The sequence below is a fragment of the Phlebotomus argentipes genome, unplaced genomic scaffold (assembly GCF_947086385.1).
Source record: "Phlebotomus argentipes unplaced genomic scaffold, Phlebotomus argentipes genome assembly contig_33, whole genome shotgun sequence".
NCBI lineage: Eukaryota > Metazoa > Arthropoda > Insecta > Diptera > Psychodidae > Phlebotomus > Phlebotomus argentipes.
The window spans coordinates 765,769-785,633 of NW_026776167.1; the positions used below are offsets into that span (position 1 = coordinate 765,769).

Below are 19,865 nucleotides of genomic sequence, written 5' to 3' on the forward strand. Positions count from 1 at the left end.
ATGGTTCGATGCTCACTCGCAGATGTCGCGGTCAGTGACATTTTGTCTTCCCCGAAAAAGTTTTTCTCGCACACGAGAGGTGTTCAAGTTGGTGAAAAAGCTACATTTTTCTTAGTTTTCCCCATTCTTTTTTTTAGTTTCCTTCGCGTGTGTCACCGTGATTCGCCCACCGTGGGTCGTTTCAGCAGGTAAGATGTGTGAAAATTGCGTGCAATGCACTTTTCTCAGTCGCATCGTCATCCACCGCGAAAAGTGGGCAAATATCCCCTAAATAGGTCAGTGAGGTGGATGAAAATGCCGACAAGGCAGCGGATGAGTCACATTACACCCATTTTCCTTGCTACCGTGTTGCTTTCCCACCTGCGGCCCATGGAAAGCAGTCATTTTCACTGCGAGAAGGCGCGTGAGTGAGTGTGAGTGGTTAAATCACGGGGAAGGAAATCGCAGAGTAATCTCAGTGCATCTCGCTTTGCCAACCATTGCGCAACAGCGCACGAGAGCGAGACAGCGAGCAAAATGGTCTTCTCGGCGCGTCATCCGGAGGAATTTTTCTCTTTCCGGACATTTCCGGGGCGCCACGAGACGGAAAATCCCTGACCTGGTGCACGCCAGTCCGTCGAAAGGCGCCCTTATTGACAGCACCCCGGCTAGTTTTGGGTGCTCCACCCACTTTCAAACAAACGAATAATAGATGGCCGGAGAAAACGTGCGAACGTCATCGATTGCACTGAAATGGTGACAGAACGAAGATCTCTAAATCACTGAAAAAAGTGATTTTACACTCCTTTCCAGGAATTAATAATTCAGCGCTCAATCTCGCGGCGCAATGATAATTAAAGTCACCTTCTCGTCCAGTAATTTATTCAATCTACAGATTTTGTCTAAAATTTATTCATCAAATGACTAATATTCCGTTCATGTGTTTATACGATTCGCCCGTGAGTGATCAAAGAGATTCTGCAGACACTCGTCACATAAATACGTGAAAATGCCCATCGAACTCATGGCAATGAGTCTGATAACCAGCAAAATCTCATGACACAATCTCCTGCCTAAAAGCTCTTCTAATACCTTGTCCAGTGCTTTTCCATTTGCTTTTCATTTTGACGAAATAGCAAAAACGTCCAGAAGACCCCCAAAGACCAAAGAATCATTTTGATAATGAGTTACGCGTTTATAAGCTTACTTAACACTAAAAAGATATAAGATAGAAAGAGCATCAACGTTTCATTTTAAAATTTATTAGGGATTAAAAATAAACTTTTTACAACTTTTTGGTATTGTATCATTTCAATTGTCTACACATATCTCAAAACAATTATCAGTACATTGAACACGGCGCATACAGTGAGGCTTAAGTAAGGTTCAAATCTGGCCACGGTGGCCAGAAAAACCTTTCTACTATTAATACATAAATTGATTGATAAGCGAATAAGACTATCGTCTGCGTCACAGCTATCATTTTGTTCTGATCTCATCATTTTCTTGAATCATCACGAATTCCACAAAGAAATGCCAATATTGAAGGATATACGGTTAAGGTCGGACGTCTAAAAACGCCAATGATAATACATTTCTGCATATCTTCATGATTGATTCTTAGCATAAAAATGCGTCTCAATGTGCAAACTGTAAATGAAAAATTTACGCAGTCGTTGTCTGCAAAATTGGACAAAGAGAGTCTCCACAATTTTTCGCAAAAATAGCCATCCATTTTGAGGTTGCTTCTTTTTTTGCGTTGTGATCGCATCATTAATGTACAATTAACAAAACGAAAAAAATCACTTGCATCAAATCTATTTATACTTTTTTGTCATTATATCGTTTCTTCTCTTTTTCTCACTGCTTTTTTACAGATAGAGATTGCTTCTCACAGAGTGTGGGTTTTGTGTGACACAAGAAAAAAAAGACGAGCAAAAGAAGCGAGAAATAGGAATTCGCGCCAGAAGAACAAGAAGTGAAAACAGGGAGAAAAAGAGCTGCAAAGATGCCGAAATCTGTGAGTATTTTTGGAGAATTTATATTTCAATATTTACTTGGAAGAATCCACCTGTTTGATGTCTGAGACATCGTCGAGTGGGTTTAACTTGACTGTGTGTCTCTCACAGTGATTAAAAAAGTATCCCTATTGGAAAAGGAAACGTTTGTGTATTTTCCACAGATAAGAGGAAAAATTGTGGGTGAATTCTTGTTAATACAAAAGGCCACGACGAAGACATTCTTCTTGATAAGAGTGTCGCACACACACGCTGTGATATCTCCAATGTTGGGGCATGTTTTATCAAAATAGACCACATGTGAAGTAGAAAAACACGGCAATTTTGCCGTGCAAAGCAATATCGGCCAATTAGTCTGAAGAATGAATTGGTTTTCTGGGGATGGGCTGGATTTTCCAGCACTGAAAATGCCACAGAACAGCCAAAAATGACACGATGATACACTTTTTGTCAAATCAAATTGTCACTCTTCTTGGCTCTTTGCACCGCAAAAACCTTTCATTCGATTGTATACGATTTGTATTATTACAATTGTGGGCCAGTAATTCAACCTTGATAACAGCCACCAAATGTAATATTTCTCTCTCGCACTCTTCTCTGCCTCTCCCAATTCTTTTCATTGTTAATCGATTACGTAAAGGAAATTGGTTTTTTTGATAAGTTTTTACGCGATTCACGGGGACAAAATATGGTCGAGAGACAACTCACAAAGTGCAAATGTCACCAATTGGTCACTTTTCGCAGCTATTTTCTACGGAATTTCGCAAAAGCAATGTACTTAATAGCAGTGATTTATTGACTCTTCATTGAGTTATATGTATTCTATAATTGTAAATTAATCACAAGTTCGAACTTGACCAAATCTCACTTGAGTTAAAGACGTAATTTTCTTGCTAAATAGAGTTGTAGAGTGAAAAGCGTGAAAATGGCCAACAAAGAGCAAAACAAATAATAATTGTCGAATGACTTTCGAGTACGGCATTTGCAGGAAGAAGCCATTTGCTGGCTATTTTCCACTAAGATGCCTTTGATAGATACGAAAAAGGCGCTAAATTATTTAATACACCGCATGGTTTTTTTTTACAATTGTGCAAGATTAGATTACTGAAATTTTTTCGGTCTTTCATTGCTTGACTCAATTGATGATCGAAGAGACACTCTGATTCGCATTTGTAGCTAATTTTAGAAATGGAATCACCCTCAGCTCTGCTATATGAAAGAATGTTTTATAGCTGGGGATTTTTGTCATGAAATTGGAGACACAAGTGAAGTGTAAGCTTTTTCTCCAGAGGAAGTGACAGAGATGGAGAGATAAAAATTACAATTTGCACATATTGCAATTTTGTACTACTGACTGTAAGCTCACTTGTTCGGCCCGAGACTTTTTGAATGGATCTCGAGTCATGGTGAAAGAGTTGAAGAGGAAAATGGGAGAGGAAAACCAGTTTGAATTTCAACCTGAAGGTGGATATTGCATTAGAAAATGCATAGTTATCGGATATACTTATGGTTATGGTTAGAATTCTCATATCAAATGTATGTGGAATGAGTGCGAAGAAGTTAAGAGAGAAGGAGAAGAAGTATGTTCAGAAGAAGTAGAAGAAACCCAATGAAAATAACTATGAAACTATTTGAGAAATCTCGTTCATTGGTGTTTTTACCTTCAACCACCTGTTGATTGCTTGCAGAGTCTCGGAAACTTTCACCCAGTACTCTTGTATCTCTTCTCAATATATAAGCAAATATTATTTAAATTAAAAATTCTCACCTTCTGTCTCCCTCTCTTGTTCTTTCTCTCGTCCTTCTCTCATTTGCTACCATGTCGAATAGAGTTATTTATGTTGAGACGGAATTAAAATAAACTAGGGATCTAAAATAAATCCAAACCAACATGAATTTCAATTCGGGAATGATGCGATTCCAAGCACATTTTCAATTCACTTTTCTCAATCGCCAATACCAATTGATACCCAAATTCTCTCTTTGAATTTTCACAAGCAACTGGTACAAAATGGGTTAGATTTTAGCTGTAACCGGCCGAAGCGGTGGACCGAAGAATATTTGCATAGAAAAGTCACACGGATTAAAATAAATTCGAGAATAAAATAAAACCAACGTGAATAGGAATTTCGGGATTTGTTTAGCTCGGTAAACATCCCTGCAACAGGGATTGTTTATATTGAAAAAGAGCCTGATGTATATTTAATAAATAATAAAAATAATAATATGTCGAGAAAAATATTCTACAGAATATCCGAGACAGATGTCTGTGTGTACGTTTATATTGAATGAGAAATTGTGAGCGGACGAGAGAAAATTGGACAGTCTTTTTCTTCACATTGGCCGAGAGGGAGTTAAGTGAAGCAGTAAATCATAATTTCTGCAGTTTTCTCCGTGTTGATATGCGAGAACCAAAGAGTGGGAGAGACGCTGAAGATAATTTAGATTAAACTAAAGTGGTTTTGATTTCATACATTGAAATCAACCAACACAATCTAGTCAGATTGAAATATTCTTTATCGCATTTCTCCTCGGACGAAGGCAAATAATCTTGGATGTCGTTCTCTTCATTTTATGCAATTATAATCACTGTGATGTGTAGTTTTTGATCACAGAATAATTTTTTTATATTGTCAGGTGCGCAATCAAGGAGAAAAGGCAATAAAGATGGATACTCATTGGATTTCTGACCGTGTTTAGCTATAGCATGTTTTTATGCCTACCAGTTTTCTTTACATTCAGTTTATTTGGCAAAATCTTTTGACATATTCTGTTATTCGATTGATGATTTAAAAAATCATATGCAGTCTCAAAAGAATCCACGATACACCACTGGTAACTTTTCTTCACCACAACACAATATATCATACACAGTATACAAAAAAAATGTATGAAAAGATAGAGAAGCTCTTTCGTGCGATTTGGAGTTGCAATAAAAGTTCAAAAGAAGCGAATGAACATGTCTGATATGAGATTAGTTTTGGGCAGCGTTGCTATCGGCAAAGAATGTTTCTCCTTGACGGAGTGTTTCAAGGTTTCACGCTCTATTCAATCTCACTCATTTTATCCTTGATCTTCCGCTGAGATATTAATGAAGGATATCAAGTATAATTGAATATATTCATTCGATGGTGAGACAATGGGAGAGCACAGTCCATTTTCAAACCGACGTTTTAACTTCCAGTTAGATCAATACCGAAATGGCCCTACAATCTAAAAATGAATGACATGTATTTATAGATTCGTTCTAAAGATGTTGCGTGTTCGATTTCTGTATTAGGAAGAGGAAGGGTGCATAATTTCACCCCGTTACCCACTTCGCGGCTCTCACAAATGATTTATGGGCTTTTTTATTTTTCACCCACTGACTCAATTCAAGTATGACCCCACGACATGCGTACCAACCTTGAGTGTAAACGAAATTGTTGCGCCTCCAAAGAGAGCCAATAAAAGGTGTAAAAGAATGGGTAAGAAAAAAAGAAGAGTTGCAATTGAGAATCATTGAATGATTTAATTTAGCAACAGCACAAACGATGATTAATCCAATACCCTTGAGTGTTTGTATTTGTGATGGCGCAAATTCACCTGCACGTTGGTGTGCAAATCATCCAATTGAATTGAAGTGTCTTCTCTCAATTATTCTCCATCGCTTTAGTCTAGAGATGTGTATTGAATGTGGGCATTAACATGAAGCAATAGAGGTGTGATTCACAATTTTATACATCAACTCACACCTTATTTTTTTCCTCTCTCCCCAGCAACACTGTCTTTGACTGATGATCGAAACGGCAAAGATGGTGGAGTTTATTGCTTCTCAAATGTGTGTTTTTCCTTGCCTTTCACGTAATTTCTGTATATGAGATAGAGGGAGAAAGAGAGATTGTGTCATGGGGAGATGAGAAAAAAGCTCACTTGACAGTCTTGACTTCTCTTTCTCTCCATTTCAGGTGAAGGTGATTTTTCTGTTGATCAATTTTTAGCACTGTGTAAAGTTTGATCTTGATGGAATTGTGTGAGGGATTTGTTTAAGTGATGGATCTTTATAAATTCATGACACAGATTGCAATGTAATCTTTATCTTTAGATTTTACTGCGCTTGATTCTTTAGAAGAAATATATGAGATGTAAAATGACAAAAATAAGTCATCTCAACAAAATCCATTCATGGCTACTCTTATTCTTGATGCTCCATTCATGAATTACAATAGAAGTGACAAATTTTCTTCCTGAGTTCAAAATTATACGAAATAATAATTGTTATTTTAACAGGTTACTCAAATGCTGGATAATTACTCTTTAAACTTAGTAAACGTCAAAGTTTAAATTATTTTCAAAATTAAATTTATCTCTCTATTTTGTGGTGTTTTCTCGAGGTTGAGCATGAAAATTGAAACGAATATCGCTGAGATTACCCCTTAATCTTTAATCTAGTTGGATTTCGATGTCACGTGCTTGTTGACGCGTCAACAATGAAGCTAACTGGCTTGTCAAAAAATAGCCTCATGGTTTTCACCACTGAGATCTCTAAATATGCATCGAAAAACGCACATTGAGGCGGACTCGGCGTGGTGTGCATTTCAAAAGAGAGTCTGAATCTCCTCGGCATGAAATGCTTATGTATGTGAATGCGGTGAATGCCGCAAGTTCCGTTTTACCTGGTTCGCCTGTCTCACATGGAATTTCGGTTTTAAGGTCTCTCTGGCGATGAGTTTGAATGAGAGAGCGAAACGCACGGTGAGCGGTGTATGTTCTCTCTCTATATGCCAAAGCCTATGATGGTTTCGCGGTTTTAGTGCTTCTATTCACTGGCGGCGTGTTTTTTTTCGCAATGGAAATTGCTTTCTTTATCAGTGTTTGAGGAGAGGAGAAGTCTCTTTCTATTTCCCAACATCTCTGGACCATAAAATAGTGCTTAGAGGCAGCGTCGGGAGGGGGTATTGTAATGAAATACTTGGGTGTGTGTTCGCAGAGAGGAAGAGACAGAACAATCGTGTGAAGTGGTCTCTCGCTCATGCCTTGAATGTTGACGCTTGTGTGTTTGTGCGGGGAACTAGTAAATAAAGCGCGATTTTATGTATTCCCGGTCGAGTCGTGACGCAATCAACGAATATGACCGTTGGTTGGAAGAGTTTGAACAAATTGAATGTGTTCAGTTGGGAATTGGATATTGCGGCGGTTGTATTGTTTTATGTTGGTGGCAAGAAAGTTGTACTTGGGGAGATACAGTGTATGGCTGCATTAGCATCAGGACAAATATCAGCCTGAGTTTCATTAATTCCAGTGTTTTAGTGGATTTTGTGGAATCTCTGGAGTCTTCTGTGTGTTACTGAAATCCGCAATTTATGAGATTTATTCTCAAATATATAATCTTTTGAGGCGGAAAGTGTGTCTTCGTGTGAGAGAGTGATTCAAGAAGAACAATTAAAATGGTTGCCGGAGGAAAAATGGTCAGTTAAATCTTCCCCGCAATTTGTGATATGTGTGTGTGTTTTATGTTTGCTTCTTCTGACAAAAAGACCTCAATTTCTTCTCATTATGCTTGGTCAATTATTGAGTATGCTTTATGCTCGTCAAGAGAAATTTCGGTTGGTGCTGTGTGTTGAGAAATTATATTCATAGTGGAAAAATTATCACTTTTGGTCTTTTGGCCTCTCTGACTGAAGAAATTTCATGAATTTTTTTAACAAAAGGGAGAAGAACTTGAAAAAAAGCATTTTTTTCAACTAGCATTTCAAATGAGAAGAGCTGTAGCTTCTTTTTTCGCCATGGAACGACACACACATGTTGAAGAATGAGACTTTTTCAGCCAATTTGTGTCGTGGTGAAGATAAAAAATTGTTTTCAACGCAGAAAAATATGTCCATGGCAGCATATAGCGAATGGCCAGAAAAGAGAAGCCCAGCAGTGCGTTTTTTTTTAAATTTGTAACGTTCGCGTTTGGAGGCGTCTTCCTTTCACTTTTTTATCTTTATTCCTTCACTGAGAGAAAACGAGGCATAGAATAGGGCTTGACTATATTTGTAACTTGCGAAATGTTTCAGTGATAATTTTTATTAGGAAAGGGAAAACAACTGAGTATTTGATTTTTTTTTTTTCCCCGTTAAAAAGCAGTAATCTTGTCAATTTTGCTTTAAAATTTGTGATCATGTGTCTTATTGATAGCGCGTAAATTAAAATGTTTAAAAAAGGGAAAAGTAAACGCTTTAATAATTTAATTCCAATTGCAACAAATTACACTCTTAAAATTGGTTATCTTAAACTTCCAGTATTGGACAGACGGAAATTGTTCTTGAAACTTTAAGTGAAAAGAGAACGCGGTTCAAAAAGGTGTCCCTTAATTGGCTTAAGTACCAACTGAAAATAAAATCAGCACATATGTGCACAAGCATTGTCAGTTTTAACTTTCTTTGTTCGTCCGCATATTATGTAGGACAGACTCGCATAATTCTCTGTACAAATAAGCCAGAGTGTGGCAGTGAATCTGACTACTTCTTCCGCTCCCTCCGATAAAATTGCAATTCATAACGGCTTGGTGTTCTTTATGTAAAAATCGGTTATTTTTCAGTTGATTCCACTAGTTTGTTGGGCTGTGTGTGCGTGCAAATCCATATGACTATGAGTTCGGAAGAAAAGTGGAGAAAAGAGGCGAAAAAAGCCTATCTCGCCTCTATTGATGATGAAGAGAAATTTGTGCTACACACTCAAGTGTATACACATCAAATTGCTCTTTACTTTTCCTACGGAGAAGGCCTAATGCATGTCTAAACGAATAATTGATTTTTTCCTCGTCTTGTTTCTAATCTCTTTTCTTTCTTTCTCTTCCCCAATAGGTAAATGTACGTGTTACCACGATGGATGCCGAGTTGGAGTTTGCAATTCAGCAAACGACCACCGGCAAGCAATTGTTCGATCAAGTGGTCAAGACAATTGGATTACGTGAGGTCTGGTTCTTTGGGCTTCAGTATACAGACTCCAAAGGTGATCTCACATGGATTAAACTGTATAAAAAGGTAAGATTTATCTCACTTTGCTTCCATGTGTCGAAAAGTGATTACAATTTTCCATGAGAAAATGGCTTGATTGAGTGTTTGTGTGGATTTGCTAGAGAGCAGAAATTCTTATGAAAATGATCATACTTGTAAGCTAGAGAGAGAAACTTAGATTTATCTCTAAAAGGCCACTTCAATGAGGGTTAAAATTACAATAATTGACAATTGAACAATCATCACATACAGAAAATGGTAATAAAACCGGGGAAAAATAAATGTCAACCTTATTAAAATCACGAATAATTGAAAGTTAAACATCAGCGACGTGTGATGCATGAGACCGTGGGTCCTCAATTTTCTATTATATAAAACGTGCATAAAATACGACCATGAATATAAAAAGGCATTGCTCTAGTGCACATTTTTACTTCTCTCCATTTCGTATCCCAGTCGGTCTCTCGTCTGCCTCTTTTCTTTTTACTTACAATTAAAACGCTGACTTCAAGTGACAAATATAAAATCACGCTTTGTAGTTGACTTTGCTGCGGTATATAAGTTGTAAATTAGTTTTAATCTAACAAGAAATCACGAATTTATTTTCCTTATCTAATAATATTGACGAAAAGGCGAAGAACGATGAAATTTGATATTTGAGCCAAGAAATTGTTAGTGAAAAATTGAATGAAAAGGTAAAGATTTGCAACACGTGCCTTCAGCGCATGTGTGTGAATTAAATTATACAGTGAATTCAAGAGTGCATTTTAGTCCAGAATTATATTAGCTTCATATCAAATAATCTTTCTCACTCGTGTGAAAATTCCACGGGGAACTTTTCCTCTTTTGTTGGATTTTTTGTGATGAAACTACTTTTCGCATGATTTTTAGGGTATATAATGTAATGGTTACCACACATTGGCTGCAAATCACAAATTGGAATTTTAAAGGAGTTTTTTTCTTATATATCATTGGCATAACTCACCATGTGTTGTGGGAGAAAATCTCTATATTATAGTGATAATTTGTGCGTATTGACAATTTTGGTAGTATTTTTGGGGCGTTAGTATTACTTAATTAAGGCAATCTAAGATAAAATGTTGCCAAGGAAATGTTGAGTACAAGCAAAGACTGCTTATCATCTCGTCAGAGTTTTTCTGGTGCCTATTTGTAGTATGAGCAAGTTTACTTGTAATTGTGCAAAGTGGAAAAAAATCTTCTGGCTGTCCAATTTTTGATTCAGCTCTATGTGTAATGAGTAATGTTTAATTACTGGATAAGATGAGGCGGGAAAAATGAGGGGAACTGTTTGGAAAGATGACAAATGCGGGAACCATCATCCATGTTTCTTCGTAACATCTATTCAAAATGCTGAGTGGGAATGGAAATTGGGTCACATGGAAACTTTATTCAATTAATATTTTCTACTCTATTTTTTTCTTCTGCTTAATACCAGTGAGGATGAGTGAATTAGTCACTTGACAAATATTTAATAATATTCTCTAATTTCTGCGAAGAGAATCGTAAAATTCAAGATTACTAATTTTCTCTGTTCTTCTGGAATGTTCATAAGAAGGAGTTTTTTGCTTGCTGAGTGTGTTTTTCTCTGCTGAGAACTCGAAAAGATAATGTTTCTAGACATGAACGCTGGGGATGAAGAGAATGGGAAGATTATGCAAAAGAATGGTGCTTTTGTACGTGCCTTATTTACACTATACTTAATTCTTCTGTGTCGCGCTATTTTTTCATGCCTCTAAATTGCTTTCAGTGTGATTTTGCTGAAAGGAATTTCGTATATTGCGAGGGAAGAGAAAAAAGAACAATTTGATAAGACATATTGTTGAATTATTGCGATAATGTGTCTCTTTTTTGTCACCTTTCTGCCATGATAAGAGCGCACACATGAAAGTTCACGCAATGCGAAATAACTAATACCATTTTTTTAATTATATCTCTTGAATAGTTATGGCATGACTTTGATAAGACTTATAGGTTTGATTTTGAGGAATATGGCGAGAAACACTTGTGATAGAAAATCAATAATAATCATAAAACATTCGTATATAAATGTGTTTCTAAAAGGCGGACGTTTTTGTTGACTTCACCATCTTTGCTAATTGCAGCTTTTTCTCCGTTCGGTGATTGTCGATTGATGTGGTACGTTGTTCCGGGTGGCGAAAAAGCCCCAATGAATGGTTTTTCCTCATCGACTTTAATATGAAGTGATGAATATTATATATTTCTCTCTGTGTTCTGTGGCTTTTAGATAAATATCTATACAATGTAGCCCTTGAAAATTCACCTGAATCCGCTGTCTATGTTTGCCGTGTCATCATCATCATTATTAAGAGTTGTGGCTTCAATGCAGAGTCACTGCGTAAATAGAAAGAGATGAAGAGATACAGATGAATGATGTTGGGAAGATTATATAATGAAAAATTATATACTTTGCCTCTATTTCATGGAGTCTTAGCGCCGTCACGAGATAGAGGAGAGCGAGAGGAAAAAGTACACACATAAAAGATATATTGTAAAAGTGTGAAATTGTGTGTAATCTGATGATGAAGAGATTCTGCTAGTGAACAGATAGGAAATATTAAAGTGTTTCATCTATGTGAAAATTTCCAAATAAAATTGGAAAAGCTAAAAATCTTCTCCCCGAAAAAAAGAGAAATGATAAATTTATAGAAATTTTCCGCTCTCATTAGCAATTGGTTCAAAATAGTGTCAAAGTGGTCTATTCATTTTGCTTTTAATTGTTTCAATGATAATATTATACACGATACATTTAATATTAAATTCACCAACCTCGTTCCAAATTGTTGCTCAATACATTTTTCTCCGGGCTTTACACAAATGCGGCATTTCAGTGAAATATTGAATACTAAAATGCGGTGATTTTCAAAGGGTTTGTTGAAAATGCATTCATTTACCGTATGAATTTATTATAAGGCTTCACAGTAAAAAAATTTTAGACAGATAGGAAAATTTAAAACTATCCTATTTTGATCCTATCTTAAAGATCAGACCACTTTCCTCTTTTTCAAAGGATTTAAAGAATTTTTTAATGATGGATCTCTCAATACACCTGTGTGAAATATTAGACATGATTGACTATAAGAGAAGGAAGAAGTGCAGTATAGAAAAAACCAGTAGCTCGATAGACAAAAAAGAAAAAAAAAAATACAGAGACGCGAACATAAGAAAAATAATTGTGTATGAGAAAAAATGCAAAAATACACAGTCTGTGTCTCATGTTTACAATGATTCATATGAAAATGGTTAGAAAAGAAGAATTTTCCCTGACCCAAGCATGCTAAAGGCTGACTACATTTGTTTGTTTTACAAGTATAATTCGTAGTGATTTGCTTATTCTCCTCACTTGCAATTTGACTTTAAAGATTTTTTTCCTACACGGAGACAAATGCTGAGATCTCCAATGATGCTTATGCCGCATATGTAATAGTTTGTGGTACTGCAAAGAAGCGAAATGGTGGAAAATTGTTGGGAGTAAATTTGCAGTTTCCTGATTTTTTCATCTTTTTCATTTGTAATACAGTGTAGTTTGTGTGACTGAGACGGTGTGATGTTATGAGAGAGACACTATAATATGTTATTCATTTGTTATTACATAATTTTCTATTTTTGCATGCTGCCTTTTTTTCTCCATCGACCCTCATTCTGACTCTCTCTCATTCGCTCATCGATTCTCACAAAAAAAATCAACTGATACAACACGATTTTTAATGTCTAATGACAAATAAAATTTATGGTTGGTTTACCATCATCTCTTTTCGGCAAACAACTGCGGAAAATATATTCCCGCGGACTTGTTATGCAAAATCAAATGGTGTGTGTGAAATAAATGTGGTAAAAACACACTTTGACTGTGGTTAGCCAGAAAATTTGATTTGCAAGCAAGTGAAGAGGATTAAAAAATTGACCATGCTGATGAGAAAGAGGTTGTTGGGTGGTGTGAAGAGCGACAAGGATGACGATGAGGAAGAGGAGGATTTGGTAAGATTAATCGAAGGGCTTTGATGCAATCTTAAATTGCTGACTATTGAGGGATTGCTGAGATTTATTATGTAATAAAGCTAGTTTTTTCTCACTCTCAATTGCAAGTGAGTGTGTGTGTCTTTCTTTTTCTGGCACCAAAAAACTCTGCTAATGTTATGTTCCTTCACATCATCGCGTCTCATGTGATTGTTGGAGAGATGACTGAAAATTATCACTTGAGAGATGTTTCTCTAAAATTTCCTGTTCATCTTGGCTCTTGATGATAATAATTCTCATTTTCACGTAATCCAGAGAGAAAGAGTTTCAAGATCTTCATGCGTCATAATCACCTCACACTTGTGATAATTATACAAGTGGTGCACACACAATATCTCGCATTCTCTCCCATGAAAATCTCTATTATAAGCCATATGAAAGTGTTGGCAAAAGATCATACATTAGGCATTATTGAAAATGTGATTTAATTCTCTGTGCCATTTATTAGTAATATAAACAAGGAATGTTTTTCTTTTATTGAGGAAATTGATGGATATGGTTAGAAATTGCAAAATCTGTTGTTTGTTATTGGATATTCAAACAGATGGTCGTTAAAATTATTAAAACTCATACAATTGAGTTTATTTTTAGTATTATGATATAATTTCTGTAATCACACAAACTTATCTCATTTGCTGAATCAGCAGACAGAAATAGAGAAAGAGAGAGAGAGAGAGGGAGAGAGAATCGCATGAAATGCATATAATTAAAGTGCATCAATATAATTTTCATTACTTTTCCACAATCTCTTTATGCAAATAAAAACACACCACAATAGAATAGCCACTTGATTGATTTCTCATGACAATTTTACAATGGTTCTGTGCACGATCTGCTTTATTACCACTCATATGATAATTATTCACCAAAGTTTTATCCTCACCACTCAGTGACAACATTGAGTCCAAAAAATATCTTACATAACACGAGCAATATTGCGGATATCGATACATTGCCCATGATTTTCCACTGATCTTCCATCTATTCTTTAAAAAGCGTTAATTGTCACACGAGCTCGTCGTTTTGTCGTAAATCTAATTATTCTACTATCTGTCGTATGTCTCTTTGTAGCCTCGATATGTATATATATATATATATATATATCGTTTTTGTCATGCTTTTACGGTATAAATTGGGTTTCATTCTGTTGGCAATGATATTCAAGGGTGATGTCACTGGAAGAACATGTGTACATCATAATTTGTTTATTGGCTAAAATTACAGAGTGTGGTTTAAATGACTCCCAGAATACAGAGAAAAGTCAAATGATGTCAGAGAGTCAAAAATGTCAAAAAGTAGTTAGACTACTAGTAATATCCACGATGGGATACAAAGGCAAAAGGATTAATGAAAAGGAAAGAATTAGAATTAGTAATATATGTACACCATGGCAAAAATATCCTCTCCTTGGTTTCGCATGCATTACCTTTGATTCTCGATGATAAGAAGCTGAAACGTAAAGCGATAGGAATTCCACGTACAAGTGAATTTAATTATCGGAAAAGAGAGTGATGCGTATGAAGTTTAAATTAAATATCCATCCAATACCGAAAATTAAATCACAATAAGATTTCACTTTGCAAAGGTGAGAGATTTATCGAGACGGAGAGAGGCAAAAAGGCTATTTTACGGTGTTTAAAAACTGTAAATTAATGATAGGAAGTTTGCAAAGTGGTGGGAGAAAATCCCAGAAAAATCGCAATGGTGCATTTAGCAAATTTTCTTATACTATAACGATATACATATTAAGCATTTTTCTTTGTCGAATTTCTTCTATACATGCTTTCATGTACTTGGACTTAGCCAGGGTCTATGTCTCTTTCGCATTGGGTAATGTATGAAATATATAATGTTATTAATTTTAGGAGAGAAGAAAAGTGGAATGACCGTTAAGTAGTTGGTTTTTGAGAGATTTTTTTTATTTCTTTTCTCCTAATAAAACAACATGTCACCTTTATTGACGTAATTTGTATGACAGATTTCTCACAGAACTTTTCTCTCTTTCTCACTCGGCAGGTGATGAATCAGGATGTAAAGAAGGAGAATCCACTACAGTTCAAGTTCCGGGCCAAATTCTACCCAGAAGACGTTGCGGAGGAATTGATTCAGGACATCACGCTGCGTCTATTCTATCTGCAAGTGAAAAATTCAATCCTCTGTGATGAGATCTACTGTCCGCCAGAAACGTCGGTCTTGCTCGCCTCATACGCCGTCCAGGCGCGCCATGGAGACTTCAACAAGTCCAATCACTCGTCTGGCTTCCTGTCCAACGACCGTCTCTTGCCACAGCGTGTCATTGATCAGCACAAGATGTCCAAAGATGAGTGGGAGAAGAGCATCATGACGTGGTGGCAGGAGCACCGTGGAATGCTGCGCGAGGACGCCATGATGGAGTATCTTAAGATTGCCCAGGATCTCGAGATGTACGGCGTGAACTACTTTGAGATCCGTAACAAGAAAGGAACAGAATTGTGGCTGGGCGTCGATGCACTGGGACTCAATATCTATGAAAAGGATGACAAATTGACGCCCAAGATTGGTTTTCCATGGTCAGAAATTCGAAATATCTCGTTCAATGACAGGAAATTCATCATTAAGGTAATTCTATATACTTTTCTTTGCTCTCTTGCATGAAAACCGCGGAAATATGATTGATAATATTCCGCTTGTGCGATAATGAGGCTGAAAATGATGGACTTTCTCTCAATGTCACTCTACTTTTTCACGTGAACTTTCTCATCTAATACATCACTCAATGTATTTTCCTCGACAACCGCTCGCATCACAGTGTGTGACCATGCATGTTTTCTTGACCGTGAAAAGACATACTGAAGAGGTGTTAAGCAGAGTACCAGAAATAACTCGAAATTAGCACCTTGGCTTTGATGTGCCTTCCTGACGTGAATCAATGCTTTTCAACCCCCCGGCAAATCAAATCGCAGGAAATTGTCCCGGAAGAGATTAATTGCCTGAAGACTAACGACACCGTCGTGAATAATTTTAGTAGCGTAGTAAATGTCAAGAAATGAGTTTTTTTTTCTCAATGAAGGATCTAACTTTGTGTAACTCATTTAACCTAAACATTTTGTGAGAAAAAACATCATATTTTCTATGCCAAAACTTCGTTTAATTCCAACATTTTTTTTCATATTAAACATATTTCAACTCGCTAATTTCTACTTTTGCATGCTTTTCTTATACTACAATAAAACGTTGGTTTTTGTGCTATTTATTATCTGTTTTGCTACAGTTTTTTGTTTTTTTTCGACAAAAAAAGTAAATTGAAGCTAGAATTGAACTTAAAATTTTTTGTGATTTCCGCGGATTTTGTGGTCATTTTTTTCACAGAAATCTACAATAAATGTGTTCCTTTGGCTATAAAGGAGACTTAAACAGTTTTCAACATTTTTGATGAACTCTTAAAAAAATATATAGTAAACTCTTAAATTATATTCTCTGTATGTTAATACTTTTTGCATGTGTCGATTTATAGATAGAATGAGGATTTGAGTCTAATTTTGTATTCTCAATGCAGCCAATCGACAAGAAAGCTCCAGACTTTGTGTTTTTTGCGCCCCGCGTGAGGATTAACAAACGCATTCTGGCGCTGTGCATGGGCAACCATGAGTTATACATGCGCCGCCGCAAGCCGGACACAATCGATGTGCAGCAGATGAAGGCACAGGCGCGTGAGGAAAAGAATGCTAAGCAGCAAGAGCGTGAGAAGCTGCAAATGGCGCTAGCAGCACGCGAGAGAGCCGAGAAGAAGCAGCAGGAATATGAGGATCGCCTACGTTCAATGCAAGAGGAAATGGAGCGATCACAGTCGAGTCTAGTGGAGGCGCAGAACATGATCAGACGCCTCGAGGAGCAGCTGAAACAACTTCAAGCGGCCAAGGATGAGCTGGAGAAGCGCCAGCAGGAGCTACAGGCCATGTTGAACCGTCTTGAGGAGGCAAAGAACATGGAAACGGCGGAGCGCACGAAGCTCGAGGAGGAGATCTCGATGAAGCAGCGCGAAGTGCAGCGAATTCAAGAGGAAGTGAGCGCCAAGGATTCCGAAACGAAACGACTACAGCAAGAGGTTGAGGAGGCGCGTCGCAAGCAGGTGAGTTGTGACTCTTGACCATGCCAAGTATCAATCTCTAATCACTATGTTTACTACGCAGAGCGAGGCGGCTGCAGCTCTTCTCGCCGCCAGTGCCACACCTCAGCATCACCACGTGGCTGAGGATGAACACGACGAAGAAATGCTGAATGGTGAGGGCAATGGAGACGTGTCCCGCGACTTGGACATCGATGAACACATTAAGGATCCAGTGGAGGACAGACGCACGCTGGCGGAGCGCAATGAACGCTTGCATGATCAACTTAAGGTGAGATAATATCATACAGAGTCCGTCGGAACTGTGATTCATCACAATTTTCATTCAATGTGAAGCCGCACTTTGTTGAATTCCATCGAATTGTCGATGCCTAACATAGTCCGTGCCGTGTATTATTATCAAAGCCCTTGAAATGATGAAAATCACTTAGAATACGTGTAGTTTTGTGAATGAATTATTTTGGATTTTTGGGGTGGTCTTTTCGCTGTTATTTCCCCCGGAATTATAATCAAAAGTCATTCAATTTGAAAGTTGTAGTTTTTAAATACATTGCTCTAGCTAGAGCAAAATTGAATGTAGTAATGTTTCGCTTAGAGCAATGTTTCAGTTGCATGTTTCACGCGTGTTTTCGATTTCAGATTAGGGAAATTCACATAATATTTAAATTTTACAGCCTCGTAACCTTAAAAAAATCACTTTAAAATTTTTAAAATCCTTTTTATGTAAATGTTTCAAAATATTCAACTTGATGTTCATTTTTTGCAGGCGCTGAAGAAAGACTTGGCGCAGTCTCGCGACGAGACGAAAGAAACTGTCAACGACAAAATTCACCGAGAGAACGTTCGTCAAGGGCGTGACAAGTACAAGACTCTGCGTGAGATTCGCAAAGGCAACACGAAGCGTCGAGTGGATCAATTTGAAAACATGTAAAAAAGAGTCGTTGACGTACGAGGGTGTGAAAAAAAGTTTTGGGGCCTATAAGACATGAAAGTTAGGCAGAAAAGAATCCATTAAAGTATACTTATTAATCTTTCATTTAAAAACTAATACCGTTGTAACTTTTGAGGGTACTCTCTAGTTTTTGAAATAGTTTTAACTGTCTTTTTTCTGAATATTTTGTTCTTAAGAAATGGAGAGACTTTCTAAAAAACGATGCATGGGAGAAAATGATTTCTCTGTTAATTTTCCAAATGAAAAGTATCTTCCACACGTATTCAGTTGAAATTTACATTTATATTGTTATTAATTTTTTACTTAAGGAATTATTAATTTACTACTATAAATATAATTATATATTTTTCTAGTAGAGTCAAAACCAGTTGAGAAATGATATAATGAAGTAAAGACGGGGAATAATTATTGATATATTTTTGCTACTCTGCCATTTGAATTGATTTAGAGAAATGACTGTGTAACTTCTGCAACAGCGTTTATTGCGAGAAATGTTCTTTGTTGAGCTGTTTTGCCTTTTCTTGGGCATCATTATAATAAGAGGGAAGAGTGTGAGAGAGAGAGAGAGAAAATGGAAAAGAAGGTGGAAATGTGAACAAGTTTAAGTAAAGTCACTTTCTTTCCCAGTTCATGGTTCATTTGAAACAAAAGAAGAAGAAAAAACAGTACTAAAAATGCTTTTTAGTGGTAGCTGTCAAAATACATTTTAGGTAGGGTATCAAAGTATTAAGAAACCGAAGATCATGTTGAGGAAAACTGATGAAAAAATAGAGTGTAAATAATAACATTACCGGTAAAATGAGAAAATCATCATGCTTGATTGATATCAGTGACTTTTCTATCTTTGCATACGTAAAAAGAAAGGAGAATATATGAAACAATGAGGAATCCCAAAAATCGAAGAATAGGAACGATTTCAAATCAAAATGTGGCCTTGAAAGTAATAAAAAAAAATAATAAAAACGAAAGACGTGAAGGAAATCTTTAGAAGGATCAACATTTTTATACACACTTTTATTATATACATTTTTCATTACTATTTAAGGAAATTAAGTGGAGATGAAGTGAAACATTATAATTGAATATTTGAATTCAAAACAATTATATTTTATATCGTAATTAAGTCATTGATAGTTAAAATATTGATAATTCCAAACGCTGCAACAGACGGGAAGTTAAAAAAAAGTAAAATCTTGTGCATTTTTACGTAGTAGAGAAATGAGAGGAAAAAATGGATGAGGAACAATGTTTCATGCCAACAAAATTCTGCTAAAACATTTTTTCTTTCGACAACATTCAATATTTTTGACGCTTTTTCTAAAAAGGAGATTTACATGATAGCATTGAACAATGTGAATAAAATATCGACATACATATTCCAACCACAGTGGATAATATTTCAAGAACCACTGCTTGAATCCACAACTCATCTTTCGAAATAATACCAATTTTTGAGGGTTAAGTATATATAGTAAATTTTAACAGGATAAAGGATAAAAAAAACTTTGTGTATAGACAATGATAATCTGTAGAGGATTCTTTTTTTTGTAAGGTTTAAGATTGAGGGAAGAAATATTTGTAGAAATTTATGCGAAGGAATATAAAAAAGGGGCGAAGATAAACATCAAAGTGAAGGAAAATATTACTTAAATTGATGTTATGTTACTTTACTACACATATTACACAATTGAAATAAATAAATGAATAGAAATTTTGAGTTTTATTTGAGATAAACTGATTTTTTCACGTACCTTTCATTCTTGCAGTCATTA

At 36.2% G+C, this 19,865-nt stretch overlaps 1 protein-coding gene across 4 annotated transcripts; it reads left to right on the forward strand.

Annotated features, from left to right (window-relative positions):
- Positions 1-10: 10 nt before the first annotated feature.
- LOC132256964 (moesin/ezrin/radixin homolog 1) lies at positions 11-19,807 on the forward strand. Of its 4 annotated transcripts, XM_059753597.1 has the most exons (9): positions 11-188; positions 1,857-1,999; positions 8,828-9,007; positions 12,878-12,997; positions 14,840-14,866; positions 15,053-15,634; positions 16,572-17,144; positions 17,206-17,412; positions 17,908-19,807. In XM_059753597.1, the coding sequence occupies exons 2-9, from the start codon at positions 1,988-1,990 to the stop codon at positions 18,070-18,072; spliced, it is 1,866 nt and encodes a 621-aa protein (XP_059609580.1). In that variant the 5' UTR covers positions 11-188; positions 1,857-1,987; the 3' UTR covers positions 18,073-19,807. The 4 variants fall into 4 exon arrangements, with proteins under 4 accessions (XP_059609580.1, XP_059609579.1, XP_059609581.1 ...); XM_059753596.1 differs by lacking the exons at positions 11-188; positions 1,857-1,999 and adding an exon at positions 7,130-7,444; XM_059753598.1 differs by lacking the exons at positions 11-188; positions 1,857-1,999; positions 12,878-12,997 and adding an exon at positions 7,130-7,444.
- Positions 19,808-19,865: the final 58 nt, after the last annotated feature.